At 45.0% G+C, this 20,106-nt stretch overlaps 1 protein-coding gene across 3 annotated transcripts; it reads right to left on the reverse strand.

Moving 5' to 3' along the window:
• Positions 1 to 300: 300 nt before the first annotated feature.
• On the reverse strand, positions 301 to 15,732 carry BPGM (bisphosphoglycerate mutase). 3 transcript variants are annotated; one of them, XM_059848066.1, is made up of 4 exons: positions 15,637 to 15,732; positions 14,516 to 14,608; positions 11,477 to 12,132; positions 301 to 3,480 (listed from the first exon to the last, which is right to left on the reverse strand). In XM_059848066.1, exons 3-4 carry the CDS (start codon positions 12,075 to 12,077, stop codon positions 3,287 to 3,289), a joined length of 795 nt encoding a protein of 264 aa, XP_059704049.1. In that variant the 5' UTR covers positions 12,078 to 12,132; positions 14,516 to 14,608; positions 15,637 to 15,732; the 3' UTR covers positions 301 to 3,286. The 3 variants fall into 3 exon arrangements, with proteins under 3 accessions (XP_059704049.1, XP_059704050.1, XP_059704051.1); XM_059848067.1 differs by lacking the exon at positions 15,637 to 15,732 and adding an exon at positions 14,932 to 15,113; XM_059848068.1 differs by lacking the exon at positions 14,516 to 14,608 and having other exon boundaries at positions 15,637 to 15,721.
• Positions 15,733 to 20,106: the final 4,374 nt, after the last annotated feature.

The raw sequence follows: 20,106 nt of genomic DNA on the forward strand, positions 1-20,106 counted from the left end.
AGCATGGGAAGCAGTAAGCAATTGTTTAGATGCACTGCTCTGGAAGTAAAGTTCCTTGTTCCTAAGGAAATGCCCCCATAGTTTTAAAGAGGCATGTGTTCCCTCCAGCACAGCTTCTTGACATGTAAACACAAGGAAGTGTTGGCTCCAGCACTATTTTAACCCAATTGACTGTACGATGGGTAATAAACAACTGTTTGAGAAGTTCTGGAATTCTGAAGGTCAGTTTTATTTACTTATCAGCCCTGAAAAGGAAACAAAGGGGATAGGAGCAGAAGAAAAAAAAAGACTGAAGCCAAATTAAATTCTATTTCAGGTGAATTTATTCAGTTAAAAAGAACCTGCTAGCTCCACCATATTTACAAAGGTTTTCAAGAGGATCTAGAGCTATTACTGCTACTGAACCACATGTTAAAAATGCATAAACAAACCAAATCAACCACATCCATTATGTTAAAAACACCATTTACCTTATAGGACTTTGAGGCACACTCAAACATAGGGGAAAATGCTTCCCAACCACTGATCTCCAAAGCAAGATTGTCATTTCTCCCTCTGATGTAGCTATGCCTGAAGATCCTGGTGTCTGACACCTTGGAACTTGGTGTCTGTTCTTCAACAGACATTGCTTATGAATCAGGATTTTAAATAAAAGCTTACTTGGAATTGCAAGGCATTAAAATAATCCTGAAGAGCAGAATGAAATCCCCAGTTGGTTCCATTCTGTACTTTTGCAAGGTGGTGTTGCTGCCAGATGTGCACATAAAATCCTGTCATCACTGTGGAGCCACAACCCAAACAAAGTCACACTTCCCAGAGCACTGTCACTGTTCACATCTCAGCAGCACTGTACAAACAGCACCTCCTGCAAACATCACACTGGTGTTCTCTTCTTCCTGGCCATGACTCAAAGGATGATTTCAGCTACAATTAATGCTCCCTAAATTCCCTCATCCACCTTTCCATTCCCCTCTCCACCCACAGAAGAGATCATGGATTCTAAGGGGAGGAGAGAGCCTGTCTCCCAGCTCAGCTGGGTTCATTTCCAAGGATATTCCAGCTGCATGTCACATCCTGAAGCAGTTCTACATTACAGTTCCACAATGCCAGAGATGTGGACACGGCCTGTGTGCTCACACACCTGGATGCACCCAGTTCCCACTGGCAACAGGTGGCTCTGTTTACAAGCCTACAGCAACATTTACTTGATATTAAGCTTCACACATTATTTAATGTTTGGGGAAGAATTTACTCACTTGAGTGCCAGTGACCCTTCCCAGAGTTTTCACAGGTGAACTTTTGCTGATCAGCAATCTAACACTGAAACACTCACTTGGAAACTATCAAACTATCAAGAGTCAGAGTTACTCTAAGCACAGAAACTAAAACCCCAGAAACAAAGTCAGTATCAAATCAAGTAGCAGAAAAGCTGCTAATAGCATTTCAGAGGGGAAAAAAAACAACCATAACAACCAAAAACACTGAAATATGTCTCTTGTACAAAGAAAGATGAAACCTATCAGCTTTATGTTTAAAAAGAAAAACATGTAACTTTGTTTCTACTGCAAGGGCTACAAAAACAAAACCAAAGAGCAGCCCAAGCACCATTCATGCATGAGAAACTACCTTCTAACAAGAAGTCTTTTATGGAGTATGTGCTACTCTAATGTGAGCTGGCATCAGACCTGCAAAGTCTTGCTCCACATGCCAGCAAGACTGTCAGAGGCACACCACACTGTCACACTGCTCTCTTCAAAAGGAAAAAAAAACATCCTCTCACACTTACAAAGCAAGCTATAGAGCTGCTCACTGCAAAGCAGCAGCTCCTCCAGGATTTTGAAACTTTACACTCATATCAAGGAAATTCCCATCAACATTGAGATTTGTAGCTGGGCCATGCTGAGAACATATTTAGCTCAAGCAGCACACACACAGGTGTCACCCATATTGATATCCAAGGTCACAATCAGGTGCTCAGCTGTTGAGACAGTGGGTGAGATGTAAACTTTTTAACAATTTCATATTTGCAGGTAGGATTTAGAACGAGTCTTCAGAAGTGGAACTACCCTGGTGCTGGTGCACATGCAGAGAACACCAGGCTGCCACAGCTGCTGCACTGCATCCAGCCATGGGGTGAGCTGGTCAAATCCAGGGCCAAACACTCAGCAGGAATCAAGCTGTGATTGTGAGGAGAGGTTTACAGGAGAACTCTTTCAGGCATGGCAGAAGAGCTTTCCTTACCAGCAGGATGGCTGAATGAGCTGCACCAGCAGCACTTGTGACATGCTGCATGCATCTCTTCCAGCCCTTCAGAGAACTGGATACAGATAATGCCACATTAATGTTACTGTGGAACACATTTACCAAGATACCTCTGCAACTCAGGAAAGCTTACAGGGGTTTTCCTATGTCACTTTGGCTGAGGTGAGCAGAAATTATTTATCAACTGACTAAGGGGTGATGAAACCTCTAGCACACATTACCAAAGTGTTTCAAAGGTATTCAGGTCCCTCACTAGGAGCTACATAATTTAAAAATTGAGCAGAAGAAAACCTTTGTGCTTCTTTTGTGGACTAAACTGACTTAAATCCTATTACTGCAAGCCAGCAAAATGCAGTGATGCTAGGCTTTGCAAAGATGGTGGAGGCAAAGGGATTCCATCTGCATTCCTTAAAAACCAAATAGAGCATAAAAAAAGATAACTATGATAACTCTAGTAGTTAGAACATCTCTACAAAATTCTCTGGACCATGAACTGGCCACAGAAGACTCAAAATAACAAAGGCAGAGAGTTGTCCAGCTGAAGGTGTTCTGAAAGACTGAAGGAAATCCACTGAGAACAAATTGACACAGCTACTGTAACACAGAAAAATCATAGTTGGTAACAGTGACATTTTTGTCAGTGACAGTTTTAGTGCCTATAATATCCTGGACTTAAATTAGTCCAGTAAGCTGGTGCTTTTCTCCTTAACAGACCAGGACTGATTGTTGTTGACACCAATATCACATCCCTTTATTTCTCTACTGGGCCATCCTCAGTGTGGATCTGGGGCAGACTGCCTTGCCAGTTTCCTTGACCTGAATCATCTCTTCCTTTTCCAGTATTGAAAACCTCACCCTGCAATCTAAATTCCAGTTTTTGAAAAGGCAGAGGGTTAAACTACCAACCTGAGACTCAACAATTGTCCCTTCCAATTATTTAGTGCTTGAAATTGAGACACTCACACAGTGCAACCTAGCAGTCATACACACATCATCACTCACTACCACACTGAACACAGCTGTGTTAGACACTGGGATTTAACTTCTCAGCAGATTTTACTTTCCCTTGATCTTCCACTTTCTTGATGGCAGCTTGGATAGCTTCTTGATCACCCAGAAACTGGTGAGGGCCAAGAGGGTGCAAATTCTCATCAAGTTCAAGAAGTATGGGCACACCAGTGGGGAGGGTGACGTTGATGATGTCCTCATCGGAGATGCCTGCCAAAGAAAAACAAAACAGTTACACCTCCAGCCTCCTCACTGCCTGCTGCCTTATTTCTGAGGTTACCTGGTCTCAAAACAGTCAAGGACATCACCAGCCACTCAAGGGTCAATTCCCAGCTAGGCCACGGCTTAAGAAGTCCTTCAGGAACAGCTGAAGGAGAGAATTCCCATCAAGGTGAAGACAGTTTCTTCACTTTTTCAGCCTCCACATGTGAAATAAACAGGAAGAGATTGCCCTGGAGACTGCACTGTTCCTTTAACACAGGACATGGAGTACAATAGGTTCCCCTCCATCATTTCCCAACTTACATGTCACAAAAGACAGGAGTCCACATGTGCTACTCCAGCATCAAACAACCTCTGCTACACAGCCCATACACTCTTAAAGAGGCAGGATAACAAGGCTAGTTTTTCTCTTTAATTTTCTGGGCAACTCTCATCACACAAACTGTCATGAAAATCAGTATTTAATTCCACTTGTGTGAGAATCACTCTTTGCCCACGTCTGATTTCTCACAAGCAAGTTTACAGCAGGGCCCACAGTACTGTTCTCAGAATTCCTACAAACAAGATATTCATTTCCACTTTCTAATGAGGGGAAGAAAAAGGAGGCAGAAAGTCAACTCGTACAGCTTGGAGCATTCTTCTTTTTTCCACTTAACTAAAGGAATGTGTACCTGGAAAATAATATTTATGTTATACAGACATGTAATTAAAGTATTTTGGGCTCTCATCTCAATGAAATTGCTGGTTATTTTTAAATTGAACACACATCCAAAGCCTCCAAGTGAGTTTCAAGACCAAACATCCTAGTAAAGTTTCCACACAAGGTCTAAATAATTGCATTAAAAGCAGTGACTGCAAAGACATTAACCCTCAAAAAAATCAGGCAAAAGAAAGCTGGTGTCATTGGAATGTCAAGATTTCCTTTCTCCTCCTTTTCAGAAGCACTGAGGTCCCAGCAGCAGCCAGCTGTTGTGAAGCAGGGCAGCTTTGAGTAATTCTCTCAGAAAATGCAGACCACGAGCTTCTGAAGTGATGGCACCATATGAACTAGACCAAGGTGCACCAAGCAAACATCCTCCTGGAGCAGCTGACCAAACAGATGGTCCTCAGAACACAGGGGTGTAAATTTACCAGGGATTTGCACATTAAGCAGAAAGGCAGAGCCATCACATTAACAGGAAAACACACAAGTCAAGCAAATCAGCAACAGTGGGGTGACAACAGGCCAGAAAAAACAGAACTGTTCATGAGGTGAGGATCATGTGCCCCTGCACCAGCACCCAACTTTTGCAGTGACCTATTCTTGCTTCATGCTCAGCACTTGGGTGAGCCCTAAGTTTCAGAAGGGCATGGAGCACCAGAAACAAACCTTGGCAAAGAACTTACACCTTGTCACATACAGAGCATCAGTCCATTGAAACAAGTCACACTCAGATAGCTCAAGCAATTCTTGCATACAAGGGACAATTAATTCACCTGGTGTAGGCCACAGAATCAGACCTACAGGGAAAAAAAACCTCAAAGAATACCTAAAAATTTAAAATGGCACAGAAATGGATGGGAAAAATACTGCATCCATTCACCAGGATCAGTGTTCACTGTTCTCAAGGACTTGGTTTGCAAAACAAGCAGCCAAGCTGCCTGAGCTCTTATTTCAAGGTTTCTGAAGCATTAGATTTTAACAACACCCACATCCCCATGTATATTCCCAGAGAATCCATGCCTAGGAAGTGTTCTGACCACCTCCTAAGTTCAGTCTCCCAGACTAAACCATTCATATACACACACAGCAGATGAAGTCATGCAGGAGAGTTTAGGCAAACCACATAATGTGGTCAGGAGACATGATATTTAAAAAGTTTCCTCTGGAGATGGATTAAACAAAACTAGCTGTAGCTACATGGATTCAGAAATGCATTTTACTGTTTTTACAGAACACAAAGTGACCACAATGTCAACCAGGATTGATTTACAAAGCAAAACAGTGCAGCCTAGGATAAACACACAGCAGCAAACATGATGGTTTTCTCCTCAGGAGTTTTCCCCATATGGAAGTGCAGCCCCACAGCCAGAAGTCTGGAAACACAAGCTGAAATCAGATGAAAATCCTAAAGAAACAACAGGGCCTGTTGCTGTGTATAGCATTTCTGCTCTTCAGGAAGCAAGAAGCTGAGCAGGCTGGTCACACAAACTCTTTGCATGAGAGCTCACCAGAACACTCCCCAGCCAGCAGGCCAGGAGGACAGCAAAGGGATCACACCAATGGCTGCAGAGTGAGCTGACTGCTATCCAGTTACTCCATGTGCTGTAACCAGAACCAGCTGACCTTTCCCTGAGCTCCATCTGAGCTGACCTGTGTCACAACCCAGCCCATGGCACAGGGAAGAAGGGTGAAATCAGGGCAAGACCTCAACTGCTGACTCCAAGGTGCAATGGTAAATAAGACCACTGAAGTAGTAACATGCTTCCCTCCAGTTTCATACCAGAGCCTGGGTCTCAGCACTGCTGAATTACTGAGCTGCTGGAAGCAGTTTTTACCCAAGAAGGTTTAAAAACCAGGTCTTGCCTACTTATAGTTGTGAGAAACCACAGACATTACTGAAATACTCAGGATGACTTCCTGAGGAGCTCAGATAAAGTGCTGCCTAGGCAGCTGCACTCCTCAAGGGGCCATCTCCCATGCTCTGTCCTGAGAACTCTGCTCCTCACCTGTACAGCAGGGAGCAGTTAGGACAGGAACACTACAGTAACTTGGTACAGCACTTCTTATAAAAGAGACCTTTCAAAAGCACATTCAGAATTCCTCCCCAGCTCACTGATCCTCCATATACCTAAACTGGGTAACCAAACACACAAACTGGAAATATCTCCAGGCAAGCTTAAGAATTCACCTACATGTGGTAGCCCATGGAGTGTTTTGAAATATTTGGACCTTGCAAAGTCCTACAGAGACAAGCCCCAGATTCTGAGCACTTACAGCACTTTCAGAGGGGCTGGTTCAGCTCCCCCTCCCCTCTCACCTGTTCTTACCAAGTTCCTCCCTCCTATTCCTATGGTCAGAGGAACCCCAAACCCACAAGAGCTGTTGAGAATAACAACACCCTCCTCTCTGCACGTCAGCTGCACTTGAGGCCAGATGATTCATCCAATAAAAGATCATACAGAAGATCAAATGCATCAATTCATCCACAAAAGCTTGTTTAATAATGGTGCTTTGTAATTGAGCTCTAAATCAGGTCACAGCATCCCATATGCTTAATGAAAACACTAAAGCTTTAGCCTAGTAAGGTAAAGATTCAGAGCCACTTTCTGCCCTCCCTGCAAGACAGATCTAACTTCAACAGGGCAGAGGAGGGAAACAAGCACAGTGTTAGAATCTGGCATCTCATCTTGACAGAATCTTACCTTGCTGTGCAAATTTAAAGGGAAGAAAGTTGGGTGGGCTACAACCACGGCTGTAGTATATCATTTACATTTGTTTTACTCACATCTGCCAAGACTTTCTGTCTGTATTAGGTTTGCACAGCCAGGCTTTAGTGGTTGGGGGCTACAGGGGGGCACCAAAAAAGAACTGTGGTGGGTTGATGGTGTGGCTGGACACCAGGTGCCCATCAAGCTGCTCTACCACTCCCATCCTCAGCTCAATGGGTGGGGAGAAAAGATGCAAAAATAACTTGTGGGTCAATATAAAGGCAGCTTACTAAAGCACAAGTAGAGGCCAAGCACAGAAGCAAAGAAAAACAAAGGATTTAGTCTCCATTTCCCATCAGCAGGCAATCCAATCACTTGCCACTGATCAGGGCTTCAGTGTGCAGAGCTATTGCTTCAATGCCATCACAAATGCCTTTCCTCCTCTCTCTTAGCTTTCCCTGCTGAACAGACATCACAAGGGCTAAGGAATATCCCTTTGGTCAGTTTGGGTCAGCTCTCCTGGCTATGTCCCCCCCCAGGAGCTTGCCCAACCCCAGCCCCTCTGGGGACAATGTTGGAGACACATTCCTGATGCTGTGGGAGCACTGCTTAGCAGTGGCCAAAACACAGCCAAGGTCATTTGTAACGTGGCCCAGCAAGCTCACAAAAAATTAGCAGCAGAAGCACTGAGCAAAGACTGGGGATATGACAGGGAGAGCACGACCATCTCACTTCAAGACCACAGAGTTGTTAGAACTCAAGCTGCTCCCTGCAATTGCACTCACAACACCACACTCACATAAGCAGTATTTCCTGAAGAAGCCTAAGCAGCAAAATCAGTGAAATAATCTTATTAAGAAGCTCTCAACACACAATCCACACCAGGTCACAATGTGCAGCTCCAGCATGTAAACTACTGGGATACTATTGGAAATTCTACAACCAGGCATTCCACAAACCCCTGTTTTGAGGTACCTGACACCAGTCCCCAGGGTTAAATGGCTGGGAAGAAAGAAAAGGTGAGACAGCCCACCAATCCTTCAGCTGGTAAATCAGTCCATTGGACTTGGTCTCCTATCAGCACTTCAACAGAAATGGGGCAAGGTGGTCACAAGTATTACACTAATATCTTCATAAAGGGACACTGTCAAAAGGGTTCAATATGAAGCACTGGTTATTAGATAAAGAGAAAACTATCCTCTCCCAAAGAACTGGGGGAAAAAAAACACCTGCAAACACATCCTGTGCATCCAGGATACTCATTTAGCATGACAGATTCTACAGACATTTCATACATCTTAATGAGGCTCACTCTGTGCAATGAGAAAACAAGAACAAAATCCAAACCCACAATCAAAGCCTTTTGAGCATGACACTGTTGCTCCACACAAGTAGAAAGCAGAACTACATTTCCAGCTCTTTACCAATTACTCAGAACAAGGAAAACACAGATTCAGAGAATTGCAGTCCTGCTTCAAGAAAATACCTCCTTGAAATAATAACTTCAAGGGATATTCTGTAGTCTTTTAAGAAAAAAAATTCAAATAGACACTAAAACAATTAGAATTGATTCATCAGATCCAACTGAATGAAAACATTCCTATTCCCTGCCATTTAAAGTTTGATCTACATCTTCCAAGATCAAGTTACCACCATGACTAAGACATCCAAGCAGTCATACAAGCTTGGTGCTTGAGGAATTTGGAACTCAGTTTTCAAAATGCCAAAAAAAAAAAAATAGAAAAAGAAAAAAAAGAGTTCCAGCTAAACTGGAGAGGCTTAGAAAACTCCATTGAAGTGCAGGACACACTAAGCTTATAAAAAAGAAAAAGCCACAAAAACACAGCCCATCTCAGAGTGGGTGCTATAAATACAGTAGACTGGCCAAGTTTAAGCACTGCTAAGACAGGTCCAACTTTAGCAGGGTTCCAGAGCAACTCCAACCTTCCAGCAGAGAAAGGGAGAGACAGCAATGCAGCCAAGGAACCTCTTAGATCCAGCCAGATTTAGGCTGGGGGTGGGGGGAAAAAAGGCAAAAACAAAACAACAAAGGCAGATTGTAACTAGAGGTCCCAAAGCTCTGCCCATGCTACCCTTCAGGCCAGCTCTTCAGAGATCCATTCTCCACTACATAAAGGGCAGGAGAGCCAAGCAGATACCTGCCAGTTGTTCCTGTGTGGGAGCTGGGGTAGCTCACCAATGGTCCTTGGTCAACAGAACCAGATCCTCTGCCAAGGACTGCTCACATTTCCCTATGTAATTCCCCATGTGCTGGGAGGGTGAAGGTACACTGCAAGACAAAGGACAGCTTTATTACACCTTGAGTATGGACAGTCCTGGAAGTGTTACACAGAGTAAGCAGCTGTCCCAAAGTTCTGCAGCTCTGCTCCTCCCTGATCTCAGTGCAGCAAGAAATCCAAGTTAGCCATGCTAACTCCAAAGCAACCCTTCCCAGTCCCTGAGGCTGCCAGCCCCTGTTGCAGGCCTGCACAGAAGGTGGCCCAGGATCTGTCCTGGAACCTACACTCAGCTGTCACCATTTCACCCCCAGAGGGCTTGGCCAGCATGGTTTCATGGAGCTGGTTCAGTTCTTGGGAGGCAGGGGAGTCACCACAGCTGCAGATCCCCTTTCCCCTTCTTCCTTTATCACTTCACACAGTGTGGACAACCACTCTGACCACATCATGGAACTGCCTGAACCAGCCCTTCCTCCTTTATCCATGATCTGCACCCCAGGATTCACAGCCTCTCTAGTCCCAGAAGCCATTTGTACCTGCTCATTTCACAGCCTTCAGACTCCTGATGTCCTGACTGTTCCAGCATGGCCAAATGCAACAAGTAATCAGCAGGCAGAGCCACAGAACAGAGGATTTTATAACTAAAAAAAAAAACACCCTGAGTGGACACAATCCAGTCTGTGCATATTTAACTACAACTGTAGTAGGCTGCATTCACACATATATAATCACTAAATTCTGCTCTACCCACAAAGAAATTAATATAGTTCAACTTCCAGTTTAGGATGGCCAAGAAGTCAGGAGATGAAAGAGGAAGGGAGGGAAGAATCTAACAATGAAAAGGATGTTTTTTATCATAAAGTTCCAAATAAGTCATTTTCAAGACCAGTTCTGGGATTTTCAGCCCAGGTAAGACTTGGAGCAGGACCAGAGGAGGGCCACAAAAATGAGCAGAGGGATGGAGCACATCTCCTGTGAGGAAAGACTGAGCTGGAGCTGTTCAGCTTGGAGAAGAGGGACACTAAGAAAGATGGAAACAGACTTTTTTGCAGGGCATCTTGCAATAGGACAAGGGATGATGGTTTTAAACAAAAAGAAGATCCTTTCAGACTAGATACATGGAAGAAAGTTTCTCTGATGAGGCTAGTACAACACTGGAACGTGTTGCCCAAAGAGGCAGCAGATATCCCATTCCTGGAAACATTCAAGGCCAGGCTGAACAGGACTTTTAACAACCTGGTCTAGTTGAAGATGTCCCTGCTCATTGCACAGGGACTGGACTAGATAGCCTTTAAAAGATATCTCCCAACAGAAACCATTCTGTGGTAAATCAACAACCTTATGCTAAGATACAAAGTTGGCTGTTTACTGGGAAGCATTTTCTATATTGGGATATATTGCAGTATTGGCACAAGCTTTAGCAAGTGCCCACTCTCTGCAAAACTCTGTCACATAACTTTTAAGTAACAATTATCAGGGTGACCCATTGAAGTAACAAGAACATCTTCCACAACCCAAGCCAAGCACTATTATTCTGCTGTGTTACAGCAATGTTTTTTTAATTAAGAGATGATTATCACAAACCTGACAAAGCAGCCGAAAAAAACAAAACAAAAATAACGTGAGTCTGCAGAGTTTTTGTCTATGTAAACCAACCACAAATTTTGTTTGAATACAGTAGTTTTAAATGAACAATGAGAAATAAAATGAAAGCATCTGGCCCTTTCCTTAACTGCATTAACCTAACGAATTCTCTCCCTGTGGCCACAACTCTCTTCACAGAGAGCAGCAGGCACAACTCTCTCCCAGGACTTTTCCTGGGGACGGCAGTGAGAAGCTCAGAGAAGAAGAGAAAACAATTCTAATCTCTACTTGCTGTTGTTTTGCACAAGTGGAATGTGTTATGGAGATTTTTTTACCCCATGTGATTTGGGTGCTGGACACTGGTGAAGGTTGTTTTGCTTCCTTGGCCAGTTGGGATTCAAGGCTGTATCCTGACTGTCTCAGACAGCCACAGGTTTTTCTTTATTTTTTAGTATAGTGTCTCTTTAGTATGTAATTTAGTACAGTATTTAGTGAAATATAGTATAGCTTAATGAAGCAATTGTTCAGCCTCCTGAGTCATGGAGTCAGAGCACATTATTCCCTGGCTGGGGGATCACCTGTTTCTACTATACCCTCTCCCTTACACATCTCCCAGTTTGCTTCCTTGACCAACTTTCTACTTCCTCCTTGGAGACCACAGACATTCTTACCTTGCCCAGCTATGTAATATACACTACAGAACAAGGCATTGAGCAAGGAGGAGAGGGGAAGGCTAAAACAAAGGCCCTTACCTTCCACGTGCTTCAGCAACGCCCTGCTGCTGTTGCCATGAGCAGAGATAAGAATCATTTTGCCACTTTTCAGTTCTGGCACTATCTTTTCATTCCAGTAGGGAAGGAGTCTATCAAGCACATCTTTGAGACTTTCAGCCTTCGGGAGGCTCTCCTGAGAGACATCACTGCACTTGTAGCGGCGGTCATTGTAGATCTCTGCGTAGTAGGGGTGAGATTCAGAGATGGGAGGCGGGGTGACATCGTAGCTCCTCCTCCAGATCTTCACTTGCTCCTCGCCGTGGTTCAGAGCCATCTCTGCCCTGTTGAGCCCGATCAGCGCCCCGTAGTGACGCTCGTTCAGCCTCCAGGAGCTCTGGATGGGGACCCACTCCTGGCCCATCTCCTGCAGGATCAGCCAGGCAGTCTGGATGGAGCGGCTCAGCACTGAGGTGAAGACGAGGTCGAACTCAAAGCCCAGAGCTTTGAGGTGTTTGCCACAGTTCTGAGCTTCCTTTATGCCATCACTGCTCAGCTTCTGGTCCACCCAGCTGCAGAAGCGATTCTCCTTGGTCCAGGCTCCTTCCCCATGTCTCAGGAGAACGAGCCTGTACTTTGCCATTTTGGTTGCAGCTTAGCACAGAGGGCAGCTGGTCTGGCATCTAACAGTGATACATCTGGACAAAGACAGGAGACAGACACATCAAACATCCCACAGATAATGCATTACAAGTAGCAATAAGGCAGTGAAAAGTAAACAACTATCAGAATCAAAACAAGCAAAGAAACAAGTGTCTGCTGAGTGTGATTTTACAACTGAGAGTGGGAGGAATTCCAAACCAGGAGAGCTCATCCTGGTGGGAAGAAAAGTGCCATCCTTCACCCAGCTTGTTACAACTAGCCCACTAAAACAATTGATTAGGAGCAGATTTGTACAAGCTGTTCCAGCCTACAATTTCCCTCAAGTCTTTAAACAGAGCCTCACTCAGTATCCCAGGCTCCCAGAGCAGCAGATGTCCCTCACTGGGGAACTCTGAGGTGCCCCAGGTAGCTGGAGCCCACCAGGGCTATCAGATCCTCACTGCTCCAAGGGAATGCAGGCACAGAGAGCAGCTGTGGCACTCAGCCAGATGAACTGCAGAGTGGGACCACAGGACTGCAACACACAAAACCTTATCAGCTTTTCTCAAAGGAGGTGTCAACACTGTCACACTCTGCATAATTTCCTCATATCCCCATCCTGTCCTGCTAATTATGCCAGTCTATGCTTGACTTTTTCCCCAGGCCACCTCCTCCATCATGCCTCCACACACAAGTGTGACAACACAGATACTGTGGGATGCAATGTACAGCTAGTGAGTCCTCATTTCACTGAACCCCCAAGTGACCTCACAGATTATCCCACCCTCCTCCTGACTTTCAAGTCCATTTTTCTTCTCCTGTCTGTGAATTACAATGCCAGATTCTTCGGCACCAGGATTAATGTTTTTACTTTTGGAATGGGCACAAAAAGCCTATTTGCTGTCCTCATTAAGTCAGACAGCCACACATTCATAAGGTCAAACAGCACCTTTCTCTTTTTTCTTTCAAGCAACATCACCTCCATATTGTCTTCAATGGCAGATACCTTTTGATCACACACCCAAGGGTTTGCCAAGGTGGGCAAAGATCTGCCAGCAGACAATGGGATGCTTGAAAGGCCCATCTAACATAGGACTGCAACTCTGAAACTCCACCTGATCCCTCCGACCTGAGACACAGGCTAGATGGCAATGGACAGAGCAAGGGAAAAAAAATAAAAATACAACTCTGCACTGGGGGGACTGCTGTACCTCAGATAAATATTAAGTGCTCTCAAAACCAGGGGCAGTGGGAGACTGAGCTCCGATTTCTGCACTCCCAACCTTGGGCTAGATTTCCATGACACACTGAAGGAGCTCCCCTCATCTCAAATCAGTTGGAGCTGCTTCAGTCACACTCCAAGAGTCTCAAATTCAGGCCCTCTGTGACCCTGAATTAGGTCAGCAGGATGGGGTAGGCCCATGCATTCTGGGTTTTGGGAAACACCCAGCACAATACCAGCATTCATTTTAACAGGCTTTCAAAAAAAAGTGTCTAGAAAAGTTGAATTCATTAACAGACTCAGGAATCTGATCTTGCTTGTAACAGCAGCTTAGCTCTCCTCTAATCTCACATTAAGACAGAATCTACATCACACAAGGGCACTCTGCAAAAACCCCCAGTGCTGACTTCTGCCTAATGCACAGCTCAGGATTAAAAAGCCTTTGAGAACTGAGATTTTTACAGAATATCAGGAGGTATTGTTTGACACCCAATAGACAGCTGAAAAATACAAAAGGAATCTCATTTCATGCAAAGGCAGGCTGAGATTTGTGTAGGGCAAGAAACATCTCAGACAAAATCCCCTGCATGGTCCATTTTTTCCACTCCCAATAACCAGCTGCACTTTAAGCAAAGAAATCAGCTATTGCCAGGGTTCAGGTGTCACATCAGATCCAACACTAAACTGCACTCTGTAAGATCCCAGGTTTATAACAAAAACAAGTATTTGACAGCATTTCCATCAAAAGCACCTGATCCTTACTCAACATACCACAGATAAAATTTAAAAATTGCAGTGTGTTCACAGCATGAGCTACTACACATAAAACAGCTCCACAGAAAGCTCTATCTCTGCAAATACTTCATTATTCAGATTAATTGATTCTGTTATCCACAGGAATAGATTACATAATCTACAAAACCAAATTAAGACCCAACAATAGGGGTGTTGCACCTCTTTGCCAAAGTTTAGTTAGCATTTTAGCCAAAAGCAACAAAAAATTTAGTTAATATAAGAGATACACTTACACAAAGACCAAATAGTATCTGGGTGTCATGAACGCCAGTTCACTCATATAAAACATTAGGCAGAAGCACAATTCTCAAACAAATTTAGAAAGAACTAGCAAGTTACAGTGTTGTTTGAATATCAGTCCACTTCTGGAAGCATTTAAACTAGAAAGCCTTAGAGCAACACATGGAAATAATCCTACTCACCTTTCCTACAGCAAAGGAACAACCTACACAAATCCCAGCACAGGCTCAAGAGCTGCTTTATACAGAGGCCAGCACACACTCCTGGCTGGCTACCTGCAGGGAAAGAATAAACACCAGTGCTCACAGAAAGAGCCCACAAGTGCAAATGGCCATGCCAGCCACCATTTGCTCTCAAAGCTGTCGAAAAAATGGAGCACACCCCACTTGTATGGGCTGGGAAAGGTACCAAACGCCTTCTCCCAAAAAGATGCCAACGCACAGCTCCTGCATTTCCAACAAGGGAAAGTTTCTGGTCTCCCACATGCCCCAGGACATCATTTGCTCCCTAAGATTTGTGTAGACTGCAATTACCACAGCTCTAGTGTGCACAAATCTACCAAAAGCTCTGGGGGACCACGGAGGATACAGGCACAGACCTGGAGCCAGCACAGAGGCACTGGAACAGGCTGTCCAGAGAAGCTGTGGGTGCCCCATCGCTAGAGGTGTTCCAGGCCAGGCTGGCTGGAGTCTTCAGCAACGTGGTCTAGTGGAAGGTGTCCCTGCCCATGGCACGGGGGTGGAACTAGATGGCCTTTAAGGTCCCTTCCAACCCAAACCAGTCTGCGGTTCACTCTGTGAGAGAACAGAAACCCAGAGCTCCAGCTCAGCACAGCAGAGCAGCGCACGGCGCTCCGGATAACATCTTACACCGGCCAATCTCTGGGCCAAGCACAGCTTTAAGGTCTAACACCAGAGGCGGCCACTTCCAGGGCTCCTGCTCCAGCCGGGACAAGCTCCCCTGCTCATCCCTTTTCCAAGGCGTCCCTGAGCGGAGAACCTGCGTGTCCCAGCCCTCCCCGGGCACGGAGGCTCGGCCACAAGCAGGGCAGCACCTCCCGGACCCGCGCAAACACCGCGGCCGCCAGCGCGGGCGGCGACCCGCACACGAACACAAACACAAACACAGCCATGGGCTCGCAGGGAGACGGGCACGGAACACACGCGGCGCCTCGCAGCCACCGCCCCCTCACCCGGGGGACAGCACCACCATCCCTCCCTGGAGCGCCGGAAGAGCCCCGCCGAGGAAACCCCCCCGAACCCAGGGCCGCTCCCCTGCCCGACCCCGAGCTCCCAGGAATTACCGGGCTGACGCCGCGCCGCCTCACAGGGAACGCCGCAGCCGCGGCCGGGCCGGGCGAGGGGCGGACCGCGCGTCTTATTGCGGCCGCGGCGCCTCCGCGCCCGCGAGAGCGGCGCGTCCTGATTGGCCGGCCAGGCGGACGGGCAGCGGGCTCAGCCAATGGGCGCGGCGCGGGGCGGTGACGCGGTGCCCCGGGCGGGCCGGCCCGGCGCTGCCATGCCCGGCGGGGCTCGGGGATGCTGCGGCCATCGCGCCCCGCCGAGCCCGGCCGCGGCAGTCCCGGCCGCCCGGAGCGGGCCCGGCAGAGATGCTGACTCCCCCCGCGGGTCCGGGCACGCAGAGCACGACCGGAGGCGTCCAAACCTCCGGCTACTCCCGAAACCGCTTTACAACCTTCTGGTTTTGTTGAAAAGCAAGGCGCCAAATTCTACTTACCCATCATAAAATCAGTAGCCAGAAAAAAAAAAAACCAAAACAGACGTGAGTCTTCTTAAGGATCATGCTAGCTCCCTCATTCCCACAGAACATAATCCCAATCTGAAGTTATTATAAACAAGTGGATGGAGCAGCTCTGGTTCAAAAAGAGGGAAGTGGTGTGGGAAGAGAGTGTCCTATTGCCATAGGTCTGATTTTATTTCTAAAAGGAAGCAGGGCACATCTTTCATACCCCAGCAGTCACATTTTCTTCTCTAAATGCTTAGAGAAGAAAATGTGACCAGCCACAAGGTAAAGCTCAGAGGGCCACAAACTGGATGCACACCAAATGTGCTCTGTCATCCTTCCCTACAGGGGATAGAGGTGATCTTCTCTTTTTAATAAGTTTAAAAGATAGTGTGTGACAATAAAAGATGGGGGATTCAGATTCTGATAAGAAAAAGTGACAGGAGTAAATTTAAGAAAATTTGGGGCAGAGGTATTAAAATAATGTCTCTAGCACACTGTGAGGAGAAATGGTGTCTACTTTTACATTTACAAGGATATCCAGATCCTAAGATCTCAGTGGGAAAGAAGGCTAATCCAGATGAAACCTGCTTTGCTGGGCTCACAGCACTGTGTGCTAAGAGAGGCCAGGCTGCTGGTGAGCAGCATCCTGCTTCTCTTTGGTGGCTACTGCACTTTGTTCCTCATTCATTTGGGAAGCTCCAGAAAGCATTCTGCATCTCAGGGAGAATACTTTCCTGATAGAGCTATTCCTGACCTCACCACAGAACCACAATAAAATCTGCTGCTTCTGCAGAATATTTCTACTGGGTGTGCATTTTTCTTAACAGCTACACATAAAATCCTTTTCACCTCATCCTCCAACTTTAATATTAACAACTACCTTTCATTTCTGTCAGCTTTGTCTAAGCCAGAACTTAGAGCCCTAACCCAGTGCAACCTATGTAATTGAAGCAATAGTCAAGTTCACAGTGTAGAAATTTGATTTGCCACCCATCAGCTCAAGCTGGTGAAGAGAAATGCTCCCATATCCACATCCAGGTGTGCACAACCACACACCTGCAGTCACCACGCCTTCAGGCAAACTGGTCTATTGCTTTTGTAAGGAAAAGAAGCAAAGTTCCTACAGATAGAAGGAAAAATGTCTTTTACTGAATATCAGCACTGTAAAAATACAATTAGCAGAAAGAAACATTCTATGCCAATATGCAGTTGTGAGTTAGTAGACAGTAACCCATGCCACAATCCAGGAGTTCTATGGCCATTAAATACAGATTTTTGTCTCCTTTAGTCTTTAGGCAAGACCATTTCATTAGCATGGCAAAAGCTGCCTAATGACTTGGATTATTCCCATTTCAAAATATCCAAGGACAGAAGAGTCAAAGCCACATCCCTGTGCGTGACTTCTTGCAGACAGCTACACTCACTTGGCAGCTATTATCTCTCACGCCAGCTGGGTTGTGTTTTTCAGGGTCTCTGCTCTGGAGCCCTTCCAGGCTGTTGCATTCAGCTGGAATGTTTGTGGCAGAATTAGTCCAGGAAACTCCTTTCCTCAATGCATAAACTTCTGCCAGGGCACCAGTGCAACTGCACCACTCTGAATAAAGGCCTGGAGCTGAGCAAGGCAGAAGCAGAAGAAAACAGAAGTTGAAAGAAGAAAGGCTGATTAATGATTGATTAAAACTGTGGCAAACAGGAGCTTTCTTCACTGATTATGCCCTTGGTACTCTCTCACAGAATAGTTACTTTGTTCAAAGCCAGATCCAGTGTTTGCCACAGAGCATTGCAGACATACCCATTTTAATTTCCAAAAAAACCCTGAGCTCTTTGTTTACAACTATCTGATGCATGATCTGTCTTCATTAATAATTTCACATTCAAAAGAAAGTTCTGTAATCAAGTCCTTGCACTCTTTAATAACCTTGAAACCGTCTCTCTAAAAGTTCTCCTGTGTGTTTTCCTACTGTATGAATTCGTCTCCTTTTCTAGACCCTCCCTATTTCTTTCCAGTTCATTCTCTCTGCCATCCAGATGGGTGCCCAGGGAATCCTCCCTCCCCTTTTTCTGGGGTGCAGGCCCATTCATTTCCAACACTTGACATTTTTTCCTCTACAGAAGACCTAGATACTGTTTGCTATCCATTCTATTGTCTCACATTCCTATTCTATTGATTGTCACCATGATATTTTCTGAAAAATCCTCTTTGCCCAGGACTTTCTCCTGGAAAGCTGAGAGGCCTCAGAAAAGAAGGAAAACAATAATTATCTGATTGCTTGGGAATGTGGTCTGGAGATGGTTTACCAACAGGTGCATCTTTGATTGTTTCCATGTGAATTGTTTTTAATTAATGGCCAATCACAGCCAGCTGTGTCAGACTCTGAGTCAGTCACGAGCTTTCATTATCATTTTTGTACAGCCTTCTGATGTATCCTTTCTCTTGCTTTAGTATAGTTTTAGTATAGCATTTCTTTTAATATAATATATATCATAAAATAATAAATCAGCCTTCTGAAACATGGAGCCAAATTCTCATCTCTCACAACACCACAATTGATGATGGCCCATTTCCACCCACAGACAAATTTGTAGAGAGAAAGTTCCGGGAGTCTAACACACTACAAAGACAAAAATATCCTTACTGCCCCCTGAGCATTCAGAATTACAACACTGGGAGTCTGCCACACTACAAGGAGAAAAACATCCTTACTGCCCCCTGAGCATTCAGAATTACAACACTGTAAAATGACCCTGCCTAAATCCATCTCTACACACCAGACCTCAGTCTGTAACACAAGGAAAATGAACCTTTTTCCTCAGAGCTTAGGGAGCAGGAGCAGGCAAGGACGTGCCAGGCTCCCTTCTCTCTCCTGGAGCCACTCACCCCTCTTGCAGTACCCACACACGTGGTTTCAGCATTTCCTTGGCTCCAGCTCACCTGTGCGTGGGGGATTTTTCATCACACACCTCCCCCTGTTTGTCAACATATCACACCACCCCATCTCAAACCAAGCCTAGGATTACCTCAAACTTGGGGGTGCACCTGACAGAGCCCAGAGGCACACCTTGCACACCAGGCAGCCACCCAATTGCAACTTAAGCTCCTTAGCAAAGGCCCTTTTTCACCTTTTTTTTACTAGTTTAGGCACTGTTTGACACCTGCTTAATATTAATACAATGCTGCTTTAGTGTTTTAACACAGTGGGGCTTTCATCCTGTTTGTGTATGGAGGCAATGCACAACTTCAGTAGATTTTCTTTATATCAAAACCAGAAGTGTAAGTCCATGTGAAGAAAAAATTAAGTACTCTACCTTTTTTTCCTTCTCTGTCTCTCTAACTCCATTAGAGAGGAAAATTGGAGGGAAAATCTGTTAAAAAAAAAAAAGATGAGCATGTAAGCACTTAAACTCACCCTGCATTTGTCACCAGAATCAGAGCTTTAGTCTTTAAGTAAGTGCAGAAGTTTTTCTGAATCATTAATACCAAATAAATGACTGAGAAGGAGGAAGAAAATACATAAAAGCCCTCATTATATGCAAAACAGATGGAGGGAAGGTGCTTTGGGAGGCATCATTTTCTAAACCTGAAGTGGGAACTGAATTTTTATGTAATCCCAATGGCTAGGTAGTGGTAATGTTATTCTGAAGTAAAAAAAGGTGACTTCTGTCTGTTCTTCTGAAATATTAACTAAAAAAAATTTTTTTTCTGTATATCCCAAGCTGAGAACATAAGCATGGGAAAAAAGCTTATATTCTCTATGCCCTTAAAACCATTATATTGACATCTTCAAATAAACACCTAAGCACAGCAGGTGCCTAGAACATACAAAAAAGTGTGTGGAACACAATGTTCTGAAAAAATCCTCATGGATACAGTTCTAGTCTTCAAAAATGCCTCTAAAAAAAGTTTTACAAGGTGTCAATGGCTGGGAAAACAAAATTCTTCCTCACAAACAAAAGTTTTCCCATTTCTAGAGCCAGAGACACAATTTGAAGATTTACAAGGTTTACTTTTAAACTTTGTGGGTTGGGA

Source organism: Haemorhous mexicanus, chromosome 5 (assembly GCF_027477595.1).
Source record: "Haemorhous mexicanus isolate bHaeMex1 chromosome 5, bHaeMex1.pri, whole genome shotgun sequence".
In the NCBI taxonomy this organism is placed as follows: Eukaryota; Metazoa; Chordata; class Aves; order Passeriformes; family Fringillidae; genus Haemorhous; species Haemorhous mexicanus.

What these genes read in the sequence shown, in the direction of transcription:
- BPGM (XM_059848066.1), bottom strand. Translation starts at nt 12,077, where the DNA reads ATGGCAAAGTACAGGCTCGTTCTCCTGAGACATGGGGAAGGAGCCTGG. An exon ending in GTTGCTGAAGCACGTGGAAG is followed by an intron (nt 3,481 to 11,476) that starts GTAAGGGCCTTT and finishes TTTCTTTGGCAG; the next exon opens with GCATCTCCGATGAGGACATC.